This window comes from Lygodium microphyllum, unplaced genomic scaffold (assembly GCF_053477565.2).
Source record: "Lygodium microphyllum isolate KBCC unplaced genomic scaffold, Lygodium_microphyllum_v1.1.10 scaffold_201, whole genome shotgun sequence".
NCBI lineage: Eukaryota > Viridiplantae > Streptophyta > Polypodiopsida > Schizaeales > Lygodiaceae > Lygodium > Lygodium microphyllum.
In genome coordinates, this window is record NW_028229684.1 from 102820 (window position 1) to 126272 (window position 23453).

General features: G+C 45.8%; 1 protein-coding gene across 1 annotated transcript in view; it reads right to left on the bottom strand.

The window, feature by feature from the left end:
- LOC148008304 (uncharacterized) overlaps positions 1–18670 on the bottom strand; it is a 47567-nt gene extending 28897 nt beyond the window's left edge. The window contains exons 1-8 of the mRNA XM_087674327.1: positions 18644–18670; positions 18273–18491; positions 18099–18227; positions 14178–14575; positions 5461–5536; positions 4714–4814; positions 4409–4480; positions 4121–4169 (exon numbers count right to left, since the gene is read on the bottom strand). Coding sequence (XP_087530453.1) covers positions 4121–4169; positions 4409–4480; positions 4714–4814; positions 5461–5536; positions 14178–14575; positions 18099–18227; positions 18273–18491; positions 18644–18670 — 1071 coding nt within the window. The remainder of the gene's footprint in view (positions 1–4120; positions 4170–4408; positions 4481–4713; positions 4815–5460; positions 5537–14177; positions 14576–18098; positions 18228–18272; positions 18492–18643) is intronic.
- Between the last annotated feature and the right edge of the window lie 4783 nt (positions 18671–23453).

Here is a 23453-nt window from a genome sequence, read left to right on the forward strand (position 1 = left end):
TCCAGCGGGACCTTGCAGCCACGCAAAGATTATTGCAGGAGGCACCACGGGATCTCAAACTCCACGAACAGGAGATCCGCATGTGAGCAGCCATTGCTGGCCTAGAGAAGAGGCGCTCGGAATTCTCTTTTCGAACCTCAGCAGCCTTCTGGGCGCAGAAGGGGGACACGATGTGCAGGGAGTTCTTCAAGGTGCACCAGCCCCGCACCGCAAGAGAGCAAATACGCAACCTTCAGGATTAGTATGGGAGGACCCGTTCTAGCCCAGACGAGGTAATGGAGATTGCCACTGACCATTACACGCGCCTTTTCCAACAGGAGACAGCTTCAGCTAGAGGACAAAGATGTAGATAGCAAGTATGGGATCACATCCCATCCCTCATCACAAAGGAGATGGGACGCTCCCTCCTAACCCCCTTCACAGAGAAGGAACTAGAGAAGGCTTTCCATACACAGGATGGGCAGAAATGCCCAGGGGAGGATGGCCTCTCTAAGGCCTTCTTCAATACCTACTGGGAACTGGTGAAGGACCCCCTACTGATGGCCTTCCAGGAGATTTTCACTTCAGCACAGATGCCAAGGAGTCTCTCAGCAAGCCTTATCAATCTTCTCCCCAAAGGGGGAGACCAGTTGGAGCTTTCCCAATGGAGACCGATCACCTTATTGTCAGTGGCTTATAAGGCACTGGCAAAGATGATTGGTAGGCGACTACGCCCCGTGCTTCCAAATATCATCCATGACACACAAACAGGCTTTGTCCAAGATAGGAGCATCCTAGACAATGTATTTACCTTCTTTGAGGCGACAAAGTGGGCTCAGCACAGTGGGCAGAGACTGGCCGTACTACTCTTGGATATCGAGAAAGCTTATGATAGGGTTGATTGGGATTTCCTAGAGGGTGCCATAGATACACAAAACGCTGTTTCTAGCGTTTTAGAAACTCTACTTGTGCAATTGGCAAATGATCCTCAATTCGGGCACTTTTTGAACCCTTTGAAGGAGGGCAGCAAAGGCAAAGAGAAATTGCCTTCAAGAGCTTCACGACAGCAAGATGCACTAAAGGAAAAACCAATACAGCAACATGATGTTCCAAATGTGGGTAGTGAGCATAAGGAAATCATGCCAATGGGGCAATCCATGCATATGCAAGGCCAACTTGGAAGTGCCAATCCAATGCTTTTTGGACAGCAAAGCATGCATGCAATAATGGGGCAGCCAAGTTGCTTTGGTGGCGGCATTAGTTTCCATGCTATGGTGGGTCAGGGACCACATACGGGGATGTATGGCACAAATCCTTATGGTGTATAGCAACCAATGCATCGTGTGCAAGGCCCAATGTATCAGGGTATGGCTAGTATTACGCACCCCTTGTATAGCAATGTTGGCATGATGCTAGGGCATGCAGTGGCAAGTTTGGTAATGCATATCTAGCCCATTGGGTTTGGAACTCATGGTATTAATGTTGATCATGCAAATGCTCCATATAGTGCTAGTGATCTTCCTTTAAATTTCAACTATTGTATGTGTTGGCTTTTATGGTTAGATTCCACATGCATTGATGCAATTTCTATGATTGTCATAATAGGGATGCCATTGTTGTCATTGGCACATTGTACAATGACCTATATCAGCTTGATATACATAAGAAAAGAGCATCAAAGAATACATACATGTTGCTGCCACCATTATGGATACCACTGAGTTGTGGCATGCTTGATTTGGTCATCTCAACTATGGCAATTAAGGTGCTTGATGTTCCTCCATTGAAAGCACCTACTCAAAATGCATGTGAGAGTTGCATTCTTGGCAAAGTGCATCATGTTTTGTTTCCAAAAAAGGAATCTATGTGTGCTAATCAAAAATTACTACTTGTGCATAGTGTGGACCCATGTGTGTCATATCCATCGAAGGATACTTGTATTCATGACCTTCATTGACAATATGACATGTCATTGTTGGATGTATGCATTGAGGCACAAATCAAGGTATTTGCTCACTTTAAAGCTTTATTGGCCATGTCTGGATATTATTGTGATTGCAAGTTGGTTACTCTCCCTCAAGGGGGAGAATACATGTCACATGAATTCAAAACATTTATGCCTGAAAGAGACATTATGCATCAGTGTACTATGCCTCATACCCCTCAATAAAACAATGTGGCTAAAAGAAAAAATAGAGCTCTCATAGAGATTGCATGTTGTGTGCTTACACACAATAAGCTACCCACAAAATTTTGGCTTGATGCTATCATGTGTGCAATGTATTGTACTAGGTTGAAAAGCCAGTGGCGCGAAGCTACCATGTGTAGGACTATGACAGAGCACCTCTAAGTCAAAAATCCATGTACGGTGTGGATGATATGTTATTGACTAAACCACATGAGACATACATTGTAGCCTTAAAAGCACACTTGCACTACTATCTTGGCATACAATTTCTTACAATTGAGAGGGGCATTGTTTTGTGACGGTCTAAGTACATTTGGCAACTTCTTGAGCATTTTCAAATGCAAGATTGCAAGCCTATCTCTACTCTAGTTGAGATAGGCCACACATTTACACTTGAGGATGTAGGAGATCCATGTGATGCTTCTCTCTATCAGCAGGTTGTTGGATGTCTATTGTATTTGTGTACTATAAGGCCTGATTAAAGTTTGGGATCTCTCAGCTGGCACGCTTCATGTACACTCTTGCTACTACATGTCTACAAGCAATCAAGCATGTCTTTTGCTATCTTAAAGGCACTTGGACATGGAGCCTCTTCTATCTCAGAGATGCTTCTCTTTGCTTGCATGAGTTTACAAATACTGATTGGGCTCATTGTTTTGACACGTGAGTATCCACTACTAGTAATTGTTTCATGCTTGATCATTCATGCATCTCTTGGCTGAGCAAGAAGTAGTCTGCAGTGGCCATGTCTAGCTGTGAAGCTGAAAACATGGCAACATTTACAGCTTGGAATGTGTAGGCTCAAATACCTATTGATCAATCTTAGCATGGGATAGCAAATCATCCACTCCTATCTATATTGACAACTAGAGTGCCATGCCTATTGCAAGGAATCTAGTTTTTCATGCTCACAATGGCACATTGAGATGCATTATGTGTCAAAGAGAGGCTCTATGCAAGGGAGATTGACTTGGTTTATGCCCCTACCCAAGACGACTTGGCAAATGTGTTTATAAAAGCTATTTCTCTAGAGAGAAGTTCGAGGCCTTTCGCAAGGCTTTAGGCTTACTACCATTTGGGAATTGATCTGCCAATTTCTTGTGTACGTTCACACCATTCACTCGAGGGGGGTCTGTTACAATTTTTATGTTTCTCCGTAGCTCTAGTGTGAATGCTCCCTTCTCCATGGGCACTTTTTACCTTGTAGCTGGAGAGGGGTTTTTTCCCATGTGAACACCCATTAGTGGATGTGGTACTTCAATATCTTAGGAATTGTAGTTTCATGATCGTTCTCACATAGTGGATGTGACCTTCCAACAACTCTCCTCTCTTGTTGTTCACTTGTTCACTATGAGTATGTGCAAGTGTGTGATACTGATTCCTAACCTAACATCCATGTCATGTTGGGAGTTACAAAAATTAGTTAAATAATCTCCTCTTGGAAACAGCCCACGGTGTTTAGGCCACCCTCTTGGGGCCTTCCGAGAAGCATGTCCAGTAGAAAGGGGACCTGAAGCACAATGTGGTGGATTACCAACCATTTGGCCAAATGGAAATGTTTGATAAGGATTCCAAATCAAGGGCTGTGATGTTTCAAAAAGGCTCTTAAAAACCTGTACCGCTGCTGAGATGGAACTTCTTGGCCTCAAGAATGCATGACAGCTTGACAGCCTTGAGGCTCCTCGAAACCACTAAAGGAGTGAAAGTGATCAGGTCTTGGCATCTTGGAATCATGTACCTTGACTGACTGGAGAAACGTCTAAACTTTAGTCTGTCAACTAAAGGTTCAACTATTGAACTAGATTCTCCCAAGTTATAATTAGCCAACAAAAATTACACTGCCTTTCAGAGAACATTTTTCAGTTTGGCAACACAAAAGTATGGGAGAAGACTCAAACAAGGTTACTTGAAACCCCCCTTTCACCCACCAAAAAACAAAAAAGTAAAACTTACTATGGCCATTATCCATCCTTCCAAGGGAGTTTGAAGGACCCTCTCTGACCTGAATTAAGCAAAATCATGGAAAAAACTGCAACAAGTCAACGACATTGCCCACTGATTATAAAAAGAATCTTGAAGGCATTATTTATGTTTTCTGGATAAGAAGCACTGCAGATAAACCAGATGTTGCAATTGACTTTCACATGAAAAAGGTCATTGTTTACTAAATCCACAGAGAGCAAAATATCATCATTCTCTCACAAGAGTAGAAGAAAATATGCAATGAGCAGCTTTACTTACGAGGCATTTAGCTGTGCAGTAGTGCAACCCAAAGCAAGGAGGGCATATGCAGCCCATTGAATTGCTGTCAACCTGATCATCCAAAACCAAAAATTGAATGACCTAATTCCCAAAATCCTTGCAGAGTGATCTTGTTACATCATCACTCAGTCATGTACAAAGGAGCTTTAAGAAATATCAACAGAAAATAATAATATCAGCAGGCCACATGTCCATTTTATTAAACATTTTGTGCACAGCTCTTGACACTGAACTAAATGCACTTGAACATATGTTGATGCAACTTGGAGTTGAAACAACTTTACCGTCGCTTCAAGAAAAGCTTGTATAGTACACCAGTGGTTATGATGTTCAAATTTTTCAGTATTTGATAACTTGGTGCATCCACAAATAAGAATATATAGTACTGCAAAACACAGCAGAAAGTATAACAAAGTCAAGCCAATGTGCTTGCACCCTAAAATATAGCCAAAATTTAATGAAAGCCAGATTGGCACCATTTTACTGTTTAGCATTCATTTTTGAAGCATGTTGGGAAAAAATCAATGTTGAAGGCAAAGATTCCAACAACAGAACAGGTCAATCCCAGATGAAATTGAGGAAGAAGAGAGAGGATGAGAAAGCAATATACAAACACCATGGCAAGAGTGAAGTAGAATTCCTGCTCCGAACGGTTTACATGTGATGTTGTTAAATAAAGAGAGGATGAAAAAGCAATATACAAACACAAATAAAACACTTGAACCATGGCAAGAGTGAAGTAGAATTCCTGCTCCGAACGGTTTACATGTGATGTTGTTAAATAAAGAGAGGATGAAAAAGCAATATACAAACACAAATAAAACACTTGAACCATGGCAAGAGTGAAGTAGAATTCCTGCTCTGAACAGTTTACACGTGATGTTGTTAAATAAGTATCAAACACTCACCCACCACCTTCACCACACAGCAGACAAACAAACAGATGCACAGACAGACAGCCAAACACTCTCATTCATGTGTCTCTCAAATCTGATACAAGCAAAAGACACTGTTTAAAAAAGAAATTGTACCTGCAAAATGTTCTTGATTAAATATAGTATGGCTGGAACAGGATACACCTTGACCTCGTCCCAAGTTGTAGTCAACCTAAAATTCAGATAGAAACTCTCTCTTTTTTTTCGTGAAGATAATTGAATTAAGTAGTAAATATTTACATCAGACCATCAGGTCAGCAAAAAACAAACAAAAGTCTACCAAGACTTTAACATCTCTCTCTCTCTCTTTTTTTTCGTAAAAGGTAATTGTATTAATTACGAAAAAAGTACAAGATTACATGATTACACGAGTACAAGAGACACGAGGGCCGTAGGCCAACGTGTGGGAAATCCCCGGACTAGTATACTAAAAAGGTTACACCAATCATGGCAAGGACCCAGAGGCAATTGCCAAATGCCAGGAATGCAAATCCTCCCGAGGGAGCAAGTCCGAGTGCCTGATGAGATCTAGCTGCCAATGCAAGAGCCCTTTAAGCCTTGCAATATGTCGCGGTACATTAGAGGCCGAATCAAAGAGAAAAGCATTTCGGGTGGTCCAAATGTGCCAGCATCCCCAGTATCTGAAAAAGTGGAATAAGATCTTCATATGTAACGGTGGCGGTGTGGGATACTTCGGGCGCACAAAAACCCAATCGAAAGGAGTCAGTGAGGACCCCACCACCGCGCGCCAGATTTGCGACAAGAGTGACCAGATATTCTTGGCGAGCGGGCAAGAAAGAAAACGATGTCGGGCCGATTCCGCCGAAGTGGTGCAGAAGAAGCAATTGCCATTCGAGATTCGACGCTTGGAAAGGGCCGAGGCAAGAGGAAGACCACCAATCATTACCCGCCACAGAAAGACCTTGCATTTGAAAGGTGTCTTATTCTGCCATCCCTCCATCAGCGTTGCCTGCCACCATGACAGTGATTTCCGCAGGCCCCAAACAGTATTAGCTTTCACACCCAGCCATTCGTGATCTTTAATGAGAAGATGATACACCTGATTAGTAGAGGCCTTTTCCAGACTCAACCGACCTGCAAGGTCCCAATCCTGCCAAGGGCGATCCATAGCCAGGGCAGGAAAGGGTTGCCTACCCTGAAGTTCCGACGAAAGCTTCCCCCATAAATCACGGTATCCGCGCGGGATCCTGAAAAGTCTCCTAGCAGTCCGAAACGATCCGAGGACATTGCGAGTAGCAAGGGTAGCATCCGCAATCGAAGTCACACCCAAACGGGCCATGCGGTTAAATCTTGGTCTGAGCTGATGTTTATCTTCCCATGAAAGTAATCTGGATACTGCCAACAATTCCAGCTGAAAAGAATTAGTCTGCACGCGGTCCCCTACAGGATGCCAACGGGCCTTTTGGAGCACCACTTTCCAAGAGCCGACCAAGTGCAGTAACAAAGAGGAAGAGGGACTGGAAAATCGAGAGTCAGCATTAAGGACATGCCACCATGAGGCCCGAAGCCGTGTGTTACCCTGGCGGAGCCCGCTGTCCTCAAGAAAATAACGGGCTATGATGGTCCACGCGTGATGATCCACACACATGGCACGAAAAAGAGACCAACAAAGAGCCAGCATATGAGTTTCTGCATCCAAAATAGCTCCACCACCCATGCGCTTAGGGGTACATGCATGTGACCATGAAATCCAGGAAATGCCTGCCTGCAGTGAATCTTTCTTCCATAGCATGAAACGAATGGGATGAGTGAGAGCCTTCAAAGTAGTGGGAGTCCATGGCAGTAATGGCAGAAAATACGTCAGCATTGGTAGCATAATTGTCTGAGCCACTCTGAGGCGGACATGGAACGGCTAGGCTTGCGACTTCCAATACATAAACTTCGCGGCCAGTTTTTGTGAAATCCACTCCAGCAGGTCCTTTGGCCGTACATCCACCCCCAATGGGTATCCAAGATGCCTGACAATGGAGCCACGGGAAACCACCTGGCCCTGCCAGCCTAATGACTGTAAATCAGGCTCCGTGCAACTGAGAATGGCTGACTTGAAGGCATTGATGCGAAGACCAGAGGCTTGACCAAAGAGCGTCCAAACATCTAATGCCTTGCGAATGTTATCCCTGTCCGCCTGCAAAACCATAAAGGAGTCATCAGCCAGAGATTGGCTAATGAAGTGCTGCCCCAAAGGAAGAGATAACCCTGCCAGCTGGGCAGAAGCCGCCATGGAGGATAACATTGAAAGGACCGGGTGAGTCGCCAAGGCAAAGAAGAGAGGACTCAAAGGGCAGCACTGTCTGACCGAGCGTGCAAGGAGAAATGGCTCTGTGACCCCACCATTAAGCATAACGCTTGAAGAAGCCTCAGTACTAATGGTGTAGATCAATCGGGACATGCGGATACCAAAGCCCATAGCAGACATAAGATCTGCAAGGAAAGACCAGTCCACACAGTCAAACGCCTTTTCCAGGTCCAATTGAATCAAGACCACTTGCTGATTGGAGTGCCGCGCATAATCAATAGCCATTTGCACATTTAAGATATTATGCAAAATGTTGCGTCCCTTAATGAAACCATATTGGAGAGGGTGCACAATAGATGGAAGGTGCTTGTGAAGCCGATTTGCCAGCACTTTGGAAAAGATTTTATACATCACGCCCATCAACGAAATTGGTCTCCAGTGTTGCAGCTTTGACGGCGAAGGGACCTTGGGAATCAGTTTGATAAGGCCTTCTTTCCATGAAGAAGGCATGACCCCTGTTTCCCAAACCTGCTGAAACATGACCACCAATGGCTTTACCAACTGCGTGGCCGAGTGCTCAAAAAATTCATTAGTGAGACCATCCCAACCAGGACTTTTATCCTTAGGCAGGTGCAACAAAACATCCATAACCTCCTCTTCGCAAATATCCGCCTCCAAAGTGGCTTGCATATCAAACGGAACCTGCTGGTGGACCAGCTGATAGAAGACCGAGCGGGCATGCGTAACCTGGCTAGACGGCAAGGAAGAAGAACCAAAAAGATCCATAAAATAATTTCTGCACATATTGATAATGGTCTGCGGATCAGTGACCATGCGACCTTCCGAATCCTGAAGTCGAGTCATATTTTCGCGAGCCGGAGAAGCATGCAAGGCGCGAAAGAACTTATGAGACTGGCAGGCACTATCTTGCAATGTGCCAGTCAAGTTATGTAGCTTGGCCTGCTGATAAGATTTCAAGCTAAATACTTGAATAAGATGGGCCAAACGCCGCTCCAGTGACAGCAGAAAATCATCATCTGGGGAATCCAAGAGCAAGGAACGGACCAAGGCCAATAAGTCCTCTGCTGCAAGTCGACGTCGGCGACAAAGAGAGGCATTATGAATCCCATACTGCCGAGCAACCCGCTGCACATTAGAGAGCAGGCGTGCAAACAAAGCCAAGCCCTCAGAGGCGAAGTCCAATAAGAACCTCTCAATCAGTTGCTGCATATAACCCTGAAAAATTGGATGCTTCAAATAAGAGGAGTTGAAGCATAAAGGGAGCTTATCCAGCAACTGCATAAAAGGTGCAATAGATTGTGCCCGCATCTCAAGCTGGAGGGGGAAATGATCCGACAACGCATATTGCTGCAAGACCTTCATCTCCAGCATCTCGGGAAGAAAATCATCCCCCTGCATGATATACATTCTGTCCAACCGCGACCAAGTGGTTGTATATTGTGCGGAATGAAAAGTAAAACCTGAAACAGAAGGATGAAGCCACGACCAAAGATCTTGCTTAAGTACGTGCAAAGCAAAGGAGTTCCACACCCGGCTTTCTGGCGTATCCATTACCGAATGCCCTGAGGTGGACTGAGAAGAGTCCACACACATATTGAAATCTCCCATCAAAAACCCTCTGCGGCCAAGTGCTATGGAGCCCTGCAAAGTCGACCATAGATCCCATCGGGATGCGGGATCATTCGGAGCATAAAGTCCCAGCAACCATAAAATCTCGCCTTCAAATAGGACTTCGATTACCAGAAAGCGGCCCTGCACATCATTTTTAACAAGAACAGGCTGGTATTTCTCATGAACAATCATCAGCACGCCCGAATAGTGCTTAGCATGTGTCCCTGCATAAAACAGACGGAATCCACGACAATCCACAACTTTTCCTGCCTCACCGTGACTTTTGTGCTCCACTGCACACAATACATCCCACTGATTCTCATGCAAGACAGACCACATGGTATGTTGCTTATGGCGAGAGCAAATGCCTCGCACGTTCCACGTGGCAATCTTCATATATTTTCAAAAAAAGGAAGTCAGGAACGAGGCGCCTGTTGCCTCGATTGCACCTTTTCCGCGAGGGCATCCAGGACACCCTCATCCAGAAAATCAGCCAATACTGCAAATGAATTCGGGCGACCTGCTTTAGAGGTAGAAGGGAAATCCACTACCTTGGGAGTAGGGCGGGGATAACGCCTATCCCAAGGTGTAATCACATTGCCTTTTGCATCAAACGCCAGCTTAGCAAGTGGGCCCTTGGGGCCCTCGGAATAGACTTTCCTTGAAGACGGATTACGGGGGGCGGACGAGGCCATGGTACGCGCAACTTGCTGTGAGGTGACCATGTCTTTCCTGCGCGTGTACGTGCGCACGGAATCCGGGGAAGCATTAGGCCCAGGATCTGCCAGGCCTGCGTCCAACTTTTTACCTTTTTTTTGTCGTGCCTCAATCCAGTCAGTGCTAGGAGAATCCAAACCCCGGACCTGTTGTTTACCTTTATCCATGACAGTAGGTGGCTGAAGGGTCTCCTGTGTCTGGGCATCAAGCACCATGTCATCCTTGGGCTGCACAACCTGCGCCTCCTCAGAAGACGGTTGCCGTTCCGGGCATTCAGCTACAAAATGCCCTAATTTACCACATGAAAAGCAGTGTCCGGCAAAATTGCCCCATTTCAGGCGAAAATGCAAAGGATGCATGCCAGAACAATTGAGGCGAAGCCACGCAGGCCTTTTCCTGGCCGTATCCCATAACATGCATAAACGGTTTCGGTTCATAGCCCTGAGGCTTGGGGGAACCAGCACTGTGCCCACAACCGCCATCGCGTCCTTCAACAATGGCCAATATACCGCTGGACAATTTTCCACTTCCACCCACACCGGGCATTCTCGTTGAAGCAGACGCTGGAAGTCAGCCATAGGGCGCCATGGTACCACATGGACCAAGCGGCGATCAAAGAATAGTGGCAACTTGGACAGGAGCTCAGCTCGATGCGATTCCGATTTCAACAGCACCTCATAAAAGCCGCGAGGTCCAAGGAAGATCTCCTCAACACACTCCCCTTGCAATAAATGGTGCATCCACTGGCGAATATGTGAGAGCACTGGGATCCTGCCGGTGAAAAAAAGTATAACTGCACGGTCATAAAACACCGAGAAGGACCCAAGACTGATTTTGGGTCCACCGTGGCTTCCAGCACATCATCCGCAGCCGCAGCAGAGAAAGTTTCATTATTATGCTGGACATAATCGCCAAGCAGAGTATTGGCAAAGTCCAGCAAATGCTCCCGGTCGATTTCCTGCGAATCCACAGGTTCAGAGGCAACCTGCGCATAGGAACGGTCCTGAGGACCCATTGGCTCGTTTGAAGTGTGCTTAGAGCGTTTGCCTGCAGGCGGCAGTTTAGAACCCGGAGGCGGCTCCTCCGTGCATGGCACCATATCCTCCGGCTCCTCTGTATCGGAATCAGGGCCAAGGGCTGCCACCGTCCGGTCGAGAAAATCCATATCCAGGCCAGCCATACTGCTGTCTTCTCGCTTTCGCTCGCTCCCTCACTCTCTCTCTTTCTCGCTCTGTGCAAGTCCCGCAGACCTGCAAAATCCAGGAACCACCCGGCTGCAGCAACAGGACAGTGAGGCTTCAACGCGACTGCAACAGGCTTCCACGCTGACGCAGAGCAGCCGACCACAAACGGAGGGCTCTCTCTCTCTCTCTCTCTCTGTACAGGAGCAGATCAGATCGCGGATGTGTGCAAGGTTGCAGTCACGTGCTGCCAGGATAGGGCGCCCTTTCTCTGTCGCGGCACAGCAAGATGCAGAGGGCAGGCACCCGCGGGCAACAGACGAAGAGCAGACGGCTGACGGGGCAACTGACGAAGGGTACCTGTTGTGGTCGCGAAGGCAGGCGGAAACGAACAGGATAATAGGCGGCGCCTGCAAACTGGTCAGCAGGTCGGAGGATCACGGGGACGATGTGAACGACGAGGCCAGCTGAATTGCGCACAGGTCTGAGGACGCCCAGGACACCAGAATCGCATCGCGTGATCAGGGGGGCAGCAGATCCGCCATCGCGAAGCAGCGCTCTCTCTCTCTCTCTCTCTCTCTCTCTCTCTCTCTCTCTCTCTCTCTCTGTGACTAATATCTCTCTCTCTCTGTGTGACTAATATTTACATGAGGCCTGCAGGCTCTCAGAACAACCAGAACAACCTATTACATCAGACCATCAGGTCAGCATACTCTGTCTCTCTCACTCTCTCTGTAACTAATATTTACATAGAGGCCTGCAGGCTCTCAGAACAACCTATTACATGAACAGTACTAATAGATCACACAGAAGGAACAGCTGGAGTAGAACGAACAATCGCCAGCCAGGGAGCAGCAATATTTGGAAGAACCAGGTCCACTGACATCATAGAGGAGATTTGCCATAACACTATTCCACGCACACCGGCCACATGCCCATGGATGCCCGATGCTGAATCAAAAATTAAGGCATTGCAAGTACGCCATATATGCCATAGGGCTGTCCATCTAAGGAAATGGAATAGGCAGGAACAATCTAAACTCAAAGAGGGCATAGAGGACATATTTCCCATAATCCACAAACAAACTAAAGGGCGGTGCTGAGTCACGGAGGACCACACATGGGAAATGAAATTCCAGATCTGTTGCGCAACAGGGCAGGAGACAAAGAGGTGAAGCAATGTCTCATCACAAGTAGTGCAGAAAACACAACGCCATGCAGAGATCTTTCGGGCACAAAGCACTTCTCCCGTTGGAAGACCCCCAATGAGTAGCCTCCACATGAACACTTTTCCCTGATACCGGACCTTAGACTTCCAAAGCTGGATAAATCTTTCCCGCCACTTCTTTTTGTTGTCCCTAAGATGCCATAACTTATTCACTTTCCCTGTGACCCATCTCTTAGCTTCCACCATCTGATCATATATCTGATTAGCTGACCTTTTCTCAAAATCATCATGAAGCACAAACATCTAATCATGCCAAGGATCCAATGGTTGTAACACACGCAAATAAAAGAACCTCTGAAGACTGTCCTGTATGGACGACCAAATGTCCCTGTATCCACGAGGCACCCTAAAGTACTAACGAATACACCTAAAGGAATAAAGACGGGGCTGCCCAGAAATAACACCATCACAAACTATCTTCAAACCCAACCTAGCCATCCAATTAAACTTGTCTCACTGCAAATCTTTTTTTGGCCAATCCAACAACCATGAGAAAGCCATTATTTCTCCTTGCAACAAATTTTCCTCTTTACGAATATCCGTGGGACGCCAAACTGCAAAACGAAGCATCTCCTGCCACGAAGCTATCAAATGAGAAAGAAGAAAAGATTGGGAGACCTTTATAGGCCTCGTAGAATTAAGCATATACCATCAGAAAGCATGAATGACCGTGCTACCACCCGTGAGAGATGCCAGTCTTTTCTATGAATAATTTGGCAATATTTGACCAAGGATGACACTGAATACATAGACTCTGCAACAGGGATAGCCTCAAAGCGGCCATATGCAAATTAACATCTAGCAAAGCTGCACCCCCCATCCTTTTCGGAGTGGTCACATGCCACCAGGAGATCCATACCTACACCAAACGATTGCCTTTCTTTTTCTAGAGCATAAATCTAATAGGCTGAACCAAATCCAAAATGGACTTCTTAGTCCAAGGAAGCAATGGCAGAAAGAATGAGATCATATTGATCATAATGCATTGAGCCACTTATAGTCTAACATGTAGTGGCCAACTCTGAGATTTCCAGTACATGAACCTGTCATGAATTCGGGAGACCATCCAATCTAGCAAGGCACGGGGAGCAACCTCCACACCAATAGGATATCCCAAGTGTCTGGTTATATTGCCCCTTGTAATCACAATTCCATTCCAGCACAAGGCCTGCAGATCATTTTCCGTACAGGAGAGAAGGGTGGATTTCTAAGTATTAATGAAAAGACCCGATGCCAAAGCAAAAAGTTTCCACGCCACCATTGCCCAATTAACATTAATACGATCCACCTTAAGGAACATAAAAGAATCATCTGTCAAAGATTGACCCACAAGCTAGTCACCACCGAGAAGAGTTAAGCCAAATATCTCACCTTGAGTTGCCAACTTATCCAATAATGAGAGCATGGGGTGAGTTACCAAAGAAAACAGCCAAGGGCTAAGAGGACAGCCTTGCCGACGGGACCGAGATAAGGCAATTTCCTTTGTAATCCCTCCATTAAGAGCAATACGGGCCACAGCACCCTAACTGATGGTATCAACTAGAGAAATCATACCGGACCCAAAACCCATTGTAGACATTAATTGCCACAAAAGTCAATTCCCAGTTAAACATTCAAAATTTTGTGCATTATATTCTGACCTTTAATAAAACCGTATTGACGTGGATGAATGAGGTGAGGAAATACTTTTTGCAATCTATTGGCAATAATTTTGGATAAGATTTTATATAACGACCCCTTAACAGAAATGGGTCTCCATTGTTTCAAAGAGGTCGGAGAGGGAACCTTGGGCAACAACCTGATGACATCAATCTTCCAATCTGAAGGCATCATACTACCAGAGTTCCACACTTGCTGACACAAGCAAGTTAATAGGTCCTTAAGCAGTTGCACATGGGTTGAAAACAGCTCATTAGGAAGCCCAGGACTTTTCCTTGGAAGCAAGTGAGACAACACTTCTTCCACTTCATCTTCAGAAATATCAGCCTCCATTAGATTCACCCATTCTGGTTTGACCTGATTACTAACCGGGTCACAAATACATGTTCGAGCAAAGAGAACAGCATCGGAAAGAATCTCTTGCGGACCCAACAAGGCCCTATAAAAGTCAACAGTCGTCTGAATAAAAGAGGCACGATCAGTCACCACATCACCTTGCCTATCCTTTAAGATCACAATATTTTCCCGGGCATATTTCTAATGCAGACAAGCAAAAAATTGATGAGTTTGAAAGTTGTTATCATGTAAAGCTTCAGCTCTAGCCAACAGTTTATATTTTGCATATTCCTCTTCTTGAAGAGATTGGACCCTGCCTTTCAGCCATTCAATGCATGTGAGCAAGTCATCATTGGAATCCCCAGTTTGACACAAAGACAAGGAATGAGCTAATAAGGATTGAGCATGCTACAATTCAGCTCGAAACAAGGAAGAATGTTGAATACCATATTGTCGGGATAACGCTCGCGCATTATCCTTGAAAACCGCCCATGCTTCCATCCCTCTAGATAGGACCCTCTAGCTAAAAGAGACTATCAGTTGCTGAACACCGTCGAAAAACTGATTTTGCTGCAAAAAAGATTGATTAAACCGAAGAGGCAAATGGACAAGGAGAGCTATAAATGCATGAACAGGTCTATGGCTCATTTCTAGAACCAAAGGATAATGATCTGACAAAACATGTTGTCTTTCCACCTGCATATCGATGACTGCAGGAAGAAAAGAGTCACTTTGCCAGATGTATATCCTATCAAGTCTGGCCCAAGTGTTTGGATGCTGAAAAGAACGATAAGTGTATCCAGCTTGTGATGGATACATCCAGGACCACATGTCCTATTTCAAAGATGCCGCTGCAAGAGCATCCCAAACTTATCTCTCAGGACCATCCATAACTAAATGCGGAGAGGTCGCCTGATCTGCAAAAACGCAGGCATTAAAATCACCCATAACAAAGACTTGACGAGCTATGGCAAGGCAGTGCAGGTCATCCCAAAGCTGACAACGTTCCCTTGCATTAGAAGGAGCATACACGCCTACAATCCACAAAACCTCTCCCTCATAAATTATTTCAAGAATCAAAAATCAGCCACGAGGATCCTGAGAGACCAACCATGGTTGTAGAGAGGATTTGACAGCCAACATAACTCCCAAACTGTGAGGAGGACGACCACTAAAGAAAACTACATAATCCTTATATATACATATGAAGATCCAACCAAAGCGTGTTGTTTATGCTCCACAGCACAGAAAAGATCCCATTTTCCAACGAGCACCACTTTCCACAACCAATACTGCTTGCTACCCGAAGAAATACCTTTCACATTCCACAGAGCAATTTTCATGATGAATCACAAATGAGAAAAACTACTGAACCACCGCTTTCTCTTTCCCTTTTACATCAATAGCCTTGGCAGCCTAGAATCTCTTCATTTCACCTCAAATAACATCAACAAGATCTGCCCTCTGCAAGCCGGCAATGGAAGCACACGAAGGGAAGTATTGTTGCTGGGAGCGGAAAACATCCCGAGGAGGCACAAGCCTCCCACGCGCTACCGTGCCGCTACGCGCACATCGTGTGAAAAACTCTAGAGTGCGGCTTCCTTATAGATCTAGAGAGTCAATGCCACTTTAGGCATTAGTTCAAAAATATTAGATTTTTGGACAAGTTTTAGTCAATTTTTGATATTTTAGATATTATCTCTTGTAAAAATCCATAAAACTGTAGACAACTTCTAGATTAGGATAACATGTAAAAGAAAGCATGTAGCTTTTAGCTATTTTGAGAGGATTTTACGTAAAAAGAAAGGTTAGTGAAATCGGGCGACACGCAATCGCTGTTTCCAAGCAGTGAACAGCACTCTGAAGTAGGAGATGAAGAGGAAGTGATCTGGCAGAATTCTGGCCAAGTGTGCTAGTATTTTACACCCCTTTCGAAGCCAATGGAAGCATCAGATTGGCGATCTGAGCAACATAGAGGAAGGTATTATTTTATACATGTTTTTGTCTACAAGAGTTTTATCTTCTCATAATGCATAAATAAATTGACAGGCTTCATCTCTATTAGTATTTTTCTACATTTTCTATTTCTTTCTGTGAGTATTCTTCTACGTCTTCTATTTCTTCGAACCCCTTCTCTTCCGTCTACTCCTCTCCTTGAATCTCCCTTCACCCTACTGTCTCTTACCCCCGTGGTAAACTTTCGACACCAAACACACCGACACCGTATTAGGGAAGTTTATGCTATCATCAGAGGTGAATTCCGGAAGATATTTGGGCTGATTTGGGGCTGATATCTTCAGACATATTCAGAGAATTAGCTACAACAATGTTCTTTTAATTCATTTCATACTCTACAGAAGACATCTTGTCAAAATATGCAAGTATTATGTGCCCCTATGGCAGGGCAATGTTTGTAGATCATTCATAGATGCTTTGAGTTGAATTAAGAGGAGCTTTTTCTCTTATTTCTTGGCTGTGGTAACTTATCCTTATCAGGAACTCAATTTAAAGCTCTCTTGAAGCAAGTCTCTCTGCCCTACAAGCCTTGTAATTGACTCATAAGCTTTTCTCCCTAGGGCCTAACAGCATACATTGAATGTAATCATGTAAAGTTGATTCATGCTATGGCATCATGTATGAATGATGGGATGTAGAGTTGTTTATGATACATGATAGCATATTGTACTTGATTTTATAATTTGTGATTCTTTTTACAGTCAAGAAAACAAGCTTAATTTGAGTTAGAACTTATGAGATAATACTCTTGTGATCTTTGCTAAGAACATGCGATTGGAAGCTCTATTAACATCTTCAAGAACTTGGCTTGAAACCTTCAACCCTTCTCTTATCTCTACCATCTCCGGAATCTAAGCTCTTGAACCTCTATACATTCTTCTCTCTCAAACCCCTGTGATTGACCGTGAAGTACCTCTTGAACCTTTAAACATTCACTGTAATCTACTTGTCTCTTGAAGACACATCTCTATCTATCTTGTCCAGTTTTCTTGCCAAACCCCTGTGGTGACCTTCAACCCTACGCGCTGCAACAGTACATCGAAGCGCAAAGCAAAATCGGAAGGCCTTTTATCTTCTACTGCTGGAGCACGCGAAGATTGGGGTTTCATATAAAACCCCCTTCCTCTGCGTTGAAAGGTTTGAGTGATTGGGAGCGGCAGAGGATGGGCAGGAGTGGAGTGAGAATCCTATCTGGCATTACGACAAACTACAGTGACCTAGGAATCCTCCTAAGAGACAAATTCCGCCCACCCGCAATTGAAGCACGCTCCCCATCACCGTGGGAAACGTCCTTCTTGCCTTCATTACGACCATGTTGAGAAAGCTGCTCAGGATCAACCACGGGCTTCTGAATCGTTTGCTAAGGGAGGTGGTCTTGCATTTCCATATCTGGGTCCATAGGGCATTGCCCTACCTCCATATTCTTGTCGCATTCCGAAATGAAATGGCCCAACTGGCCACATCTGAAACAGTGTCATGCAAAAGTACCCCATTTCAACTCATACACCAACATTTGTAACCCTGGAACCTCAAAACGAATCTTTGTTGGGCGAGGTTTCCCTATATCCCAAAGCATACATGCCCTATTCCGATTGCAAGAAGCCAGCCGAGGTTCCACCAAAATCTCCCCAATGGTTCTCATAATCAGAGGGAGGAGTCTCCAGAGATGCGCAGGGAAATCCACCATCTCTACCCAAATTGGGCATGCCTGTTGCAGCACCTCCTGAAACTCAACCAAAGGAATGTGTTGCATAACAAGAGCCCGTACTTTTGCAGAATGATAACGAGCCTCAAAGAACCCCTTCGGGCCATCATAAATCTCTTCCACCAGGGGAATCTACATACACCCTAAAACATCTTCGAAGCACTATTCAAAACTGACAAGCATGGACTGTAGCCAAGCACGAATTCTGGTAATCAAAGGAGTCCTTCCCGTAAAATAAAATATGGCGGCCCTCTCATGGAAAGCAACTATCTGTTGTAAGACCACGTCGGTTCCCAAGACTGCAACTACTTGATCCCCATCCGGTAGTTCATTAGCTTTATCCTCATTACATTGGACATAATTTGACATAAAATGATTGGCATTGGCCAGCATGAACTGTAAAAATCCATCGTGTTGTGAACATGAAACATGAACCTCTAGCTGAGATAAAATCGGGCCCAAGACCGGTTCTTCGACCAACATCCTATGACATTTGCCCATTTCTTCACTATCCTCCAACGGCCCGAGTTCATTAGCCGAGGAATCACCATCCGGATCGGTGAAGTCTTTGTCATTCCCTTGCCCAATCTACTGATCGAGAAAGGCCATATCGATGCCATTAGATTGCTGTATATTTGCCATAGCAAAACCAGATTCCGAACACAGAATTCTTTCTCTCTCTCTCGCTCTCTCCCTCTCACACTTTTTCTCTACACAAGGGCAGGTCTGCTCTCTTTACCAGTGCACAAGGGCAGATTGCACATGTAATAATATCTGGTTCACCGGCTCTGGATAAGGGCGCTCAGAGGATGCACAGCAGACTGCCCTGACAGCAGGTCGGTTACTGCCTAGGTGCGTGAAGGCTGACCACGCAGAGGCAGGGCAGAGCTGTCCCTTCTCCTTACGCAAGGACTGTGACTAAGGAGCTAATCTGGACACCAAACAACACGTTGATCGCAGAGCAGAAGTGGTTGCGACAAATTACAGGCATGCAGGGGCAGGGCTCGCGAAAGGCTGGAACGGGCCAGGCAGATGCACAAAAACACGGTACCCTGTTCCGACTGAGCAGGAAGAGCATGTCGAGGTGGAACGGCAGAAGCAAGAGACGAAGAGCACCGTCGAGCGTGGGTTGCAATGGATCGGAAAGGTAGGTGCATAGGAAGGCGCAAACGACATTGGGCTTTAGCATGGAACCCCAAGGCAGACTGCACGAACGAGAACAGAAGACGCACAGTCGACAGACAAAAACCCTAATCGGGGTCCCGTTGCATCCCCACCATCACACTCACCATCGTTTCTTCTCTCTCTCTCCAAATAGAAGCTCTCTCTCTCTTTTTTTTTTCGTAATGGATGTTATATTTATAAAGTACTAAACGACAAAAGAGTTACAAAAGTCATGGAAAAGACACAGAGGAAATTGCCATATGCCAGGGAAGTCTCTCTCTCTCTCTCTCTCTCTCTCTCTCTCTCTCTCTCTCTCTCTCTCTCTCTCTCTCCGTAATGGATGTTATATTTATAAAGTACTAAACGACAAAAAAGTTACAAAAGTCATGGCAAAGACGCAGAGGAAATTGCCATATGCCAAGGAACTAAGTCCTCCCGAGGGAGTAAGTCAAAGTGCCGAATAAGATCTATCTGCCAATGCAAGAGACCTTTAAGCCTAGCAATATATCCATGAACATTAGAGGCTGAATCAAAAAGAAAAGCATTCCGAATGGTCCAATTGTGCCAGCAGCCCCAGTATCTGAGAAAGTGAAACAAGATCTTCATATGCGACTGTGCCGGTGTGGGGTATTTGGGCCGCACAAAAACCCAATCAAAAGGGCTTAGCGAGAAACCAACCACTGCTCGCCAAACCGCTAACAAGAGTGACCAGATTTTCTTAGCGAGAGGGCAAGAAATAAATCGATGACGAGCCGATTCCACACTGGTGGTGCAAAAGAAACAATTGCCATTGGAGATTCGACGCTTGGAAAGGGCTGAAGCAAGAGGAAGACCACCAATCATCACCCTCCAAAGAAAGACCTTACATTTGAAAGGTGTCTTGTTCAACCAGCCCTCCATCACTGTTACCTTCCACCATGACTGAGATTTTCGCAATCCCCATACAGTATTAGCTTTAGTAACCAGCCATTGATGATCTTTAATCAGAAGATGATACACCTGGTTAGTTGAGGCCTTTTCCAAATTCAGCCTGCCTGCAAGGTCCCAGTCCTGCCAAGGATGATCCGAAGCAAGGGTAGGAAAGGGTTGTCTGCTCTAGAGCACCATCAAAAGCTATCCCCATAAATCACGGTATCCACGAGGGATCCTGAAAAGTCTCCAAATAGAATCTCTCTCTCTCTCTCTCTCTCTCTCTCTCTCTCTCTCTCTCTCTCTCTCTTTTTCGTAAAAGGTAATTGTATTAATTACGAAAAAGATACAAGATTACATGATGACATGATTACAAGTGACACGAGGGTCCTAGCCCAACGTGTGGGAAATCCCCGTACTAATGCACTACAAAGGTTACACCAATCATGGCAACGACCCAGAGGCAATTGCCATATGCCATGGATGCAAATCCTCCCGAGGGAGCAAGTCGGAGTGTCGAATGAGATCTAGCTGCCAATGCAAAAGCCCTTTAAGCCTGGCAATATGTCTCGGTACATTAGAGGCCGAATCAAAAAGAAAAGCATTGCGCGTGGTCCAAATGTGCCAACATCCCCAATATCTGAAAAAGTGAAATAAGATCTTCATATGTAACTGTGGCGGTGTGGGGTACTTTGGGCGCACAAAAACCCAATCGAAAGGAGTTAGTGAGGACCCCACCACCGCTTGCCAGATTTGCGACAAGAGTAACCAGATATTCTTGGCGAGCGGGCAAGAAAGAAAACGATGTCGGGCCGATTCCACGGTAGTGGTACAGAAGAAACAATTGCCATTCGAGATTCGACGCTTGGAAAGGGCCGAGGCAAGAGGAAGACCACCAATCATTACCCGCCAACAAAGGAAGACCTTGCATTTGAAAGGTGCCTTATTCCGCCAGCCCTCCATCAGCGTTGCCTGCCGCCATGTCCGCGATTTCCACAGTCCCCAAACAGTATTAGCTTTCACACCCAGCCAGTGGTGATCTCGAATGAGAAGAAGATACACCTGATTGGTAGAGGCCTTTTCCAGAGTCAACTTGCCTGCAAGGTCCCAGTCCTGCCAAGGACGATCCACAGCCAGGGCAGGAAAGGGTTGCCGACCCTGAAGCTCCAATAAAAGCTTTTCCCATAAACCACGGTATCCGCGCGGGATCCTGAAAAGTCTCCTAGCAGTCCGAAACGATGCAAGGACATTGCGAGTGGCAAGGGTAGCATCCGCAATCGAAGTCAGACCTAAACGGGCCATGCGGTTAAATCTCGGTCTGAGCTGATGTTTGGCTTCCCATGAAAGTAATCTGGATACTGCCAACAATTCCAGCTGAAAGGAGTTAGTCTGCAAGCGGTCCCCGACTGGATGCCAACAGGCCTTTTGGAGCACCACTTTCCAAGAGCCGACCAAGTGCAGTAACAAAGAGGAAGAGGGACTGGAAAATCGAGAGTCAGAATTAAGGACATGCCACCAGAAGGCCCGAAGCCGTGTGTTACCATGGCGTAGCCCGCTGTCCTCAAGAAAATAACGGGCTATGATGGTCCACGGGTGATGATCCACACACATGGCACGAAAAAGAGAGCAACGAAGAGCCACCATATGAGTTTCAGCATCCAAAATAGCGCCACCACCCATGCGTTTAGGGGTACATGTATGCGACCATGAAATCCATGAAATGCCTGCCTGCAGGGAGTCCCTCTTCCATAGCATGAAACGAATGGGATGAGTAAGAGCCTTCAAAGTAGTAGGCGTCCATGGCAGCAATGGCAAGAAATACATTAGCATTGGTAGCATAATGGTCTGAGCCACTTTGAGGCGCACATGGATGGCCACGCTTGCGACTTCCAATACATAAACTTCGTCGCCAGTTTTTGTGAAATCCACTCCAGCAGGTCCTTTGGCCGTACATCCACTCCCAACGGGTATCCAAGATGCCTGACAATGGATCCACGGGAAACCACCTGACCCTGCCAGCCTAATGACTGTAAATCAGGCTCCGTGCAACTGAGAATGGCCGACTTAAAGGCATTGATGCGAAGACCAGAGGCCTGACCAAAGAGCGTCCAAACATCTAATGCCTTTCGAATGTTGTCCCTGTCTGCCCACAAAATCATAAAGGTGTCATCAGCCAAAGATTGGCTAATGAAGTGCTGCCCCAAAGGAAGAGACAATCCGGCCAGCTGAGCCGAAGCCGCCATTGAGGATAACATTGAAAGGACCAGGTGAGTCGCCAGGGCAAAGAAGAGAGGACTCAAAGGGCAACCCTGTCTGACCGAGCGAGCAAGGACAAATGGCTCTGTAAACCCACCATTGAGCATAACTCTTGAAGAAGCCGCAGCACTAATGATGTAGATCAATCGGGACATCCGGGTGCCAAAGCCCATAGCAGACATGAGATCTGCAATGAAAGACCAGTCCACATAGTCAAAGGCCTTTTCCAAGTCCAGTTGAATCAAGACCACTTCCTGACTGGAATGCCGCGCATAGTCAATAGCCATTTGCACATTCAAGATATTATGGAGAATGTTGCGGCCCTTGATGAAACCATATTGGAGAGGATGCACAATAGCTGGAAGGTGCTTGTGAAGCCGATTCGCCAACACCTTGGAGAAGATTTTATACATCGAGCCCATCAAAGAAATTGGTCTCCAGTGTTGCAGCTTTGACGGCGAAGGGACCTTGGGAATCAGTTTGATAAGGCCTTCCTTCCATGAGGAAGGCATGACCCCTGTTTCCCAAACCTGCTGACACATGACCGCCAATGGCTTCACCAACTGCGTGGCCGAGTGCTCAAAGAATTCATTAGTGAGACCATCCCAACCAGGACTTTTATCCTTAGGCAGGTGCAACAAAACATCCATAACCTCCTCCTCGCAAATATCCGCCTCCAAAGTGGCTTGCATATCAAGTGAAACCTGCTGACGGACCAGATGATAGAAGGCCGAGCGGGCATGCGTAACCTGGCTAGAAGGCGAGGGAGAAGAACCAAGAAGTTCCATAAAATAATTTCTGCACATGGTGACAATGGTCTGCGGATCAGTGACCATGCGACCTTCCGAATCCTGGAGCCTAGTCATATTTTCGCGAGCCGGAGAAGCATGCAAGGTGCGAAAGAACTTATGAGACTGGCAGGCACTATCGTGCAATGTGTCAGTCAAGTTATGCAGCTTGGCCTGCTGATAAGATTTCAACTGAAACACTTGAATAAGATGGGCCAAACGCCTTTCCAGTGACAGCAGA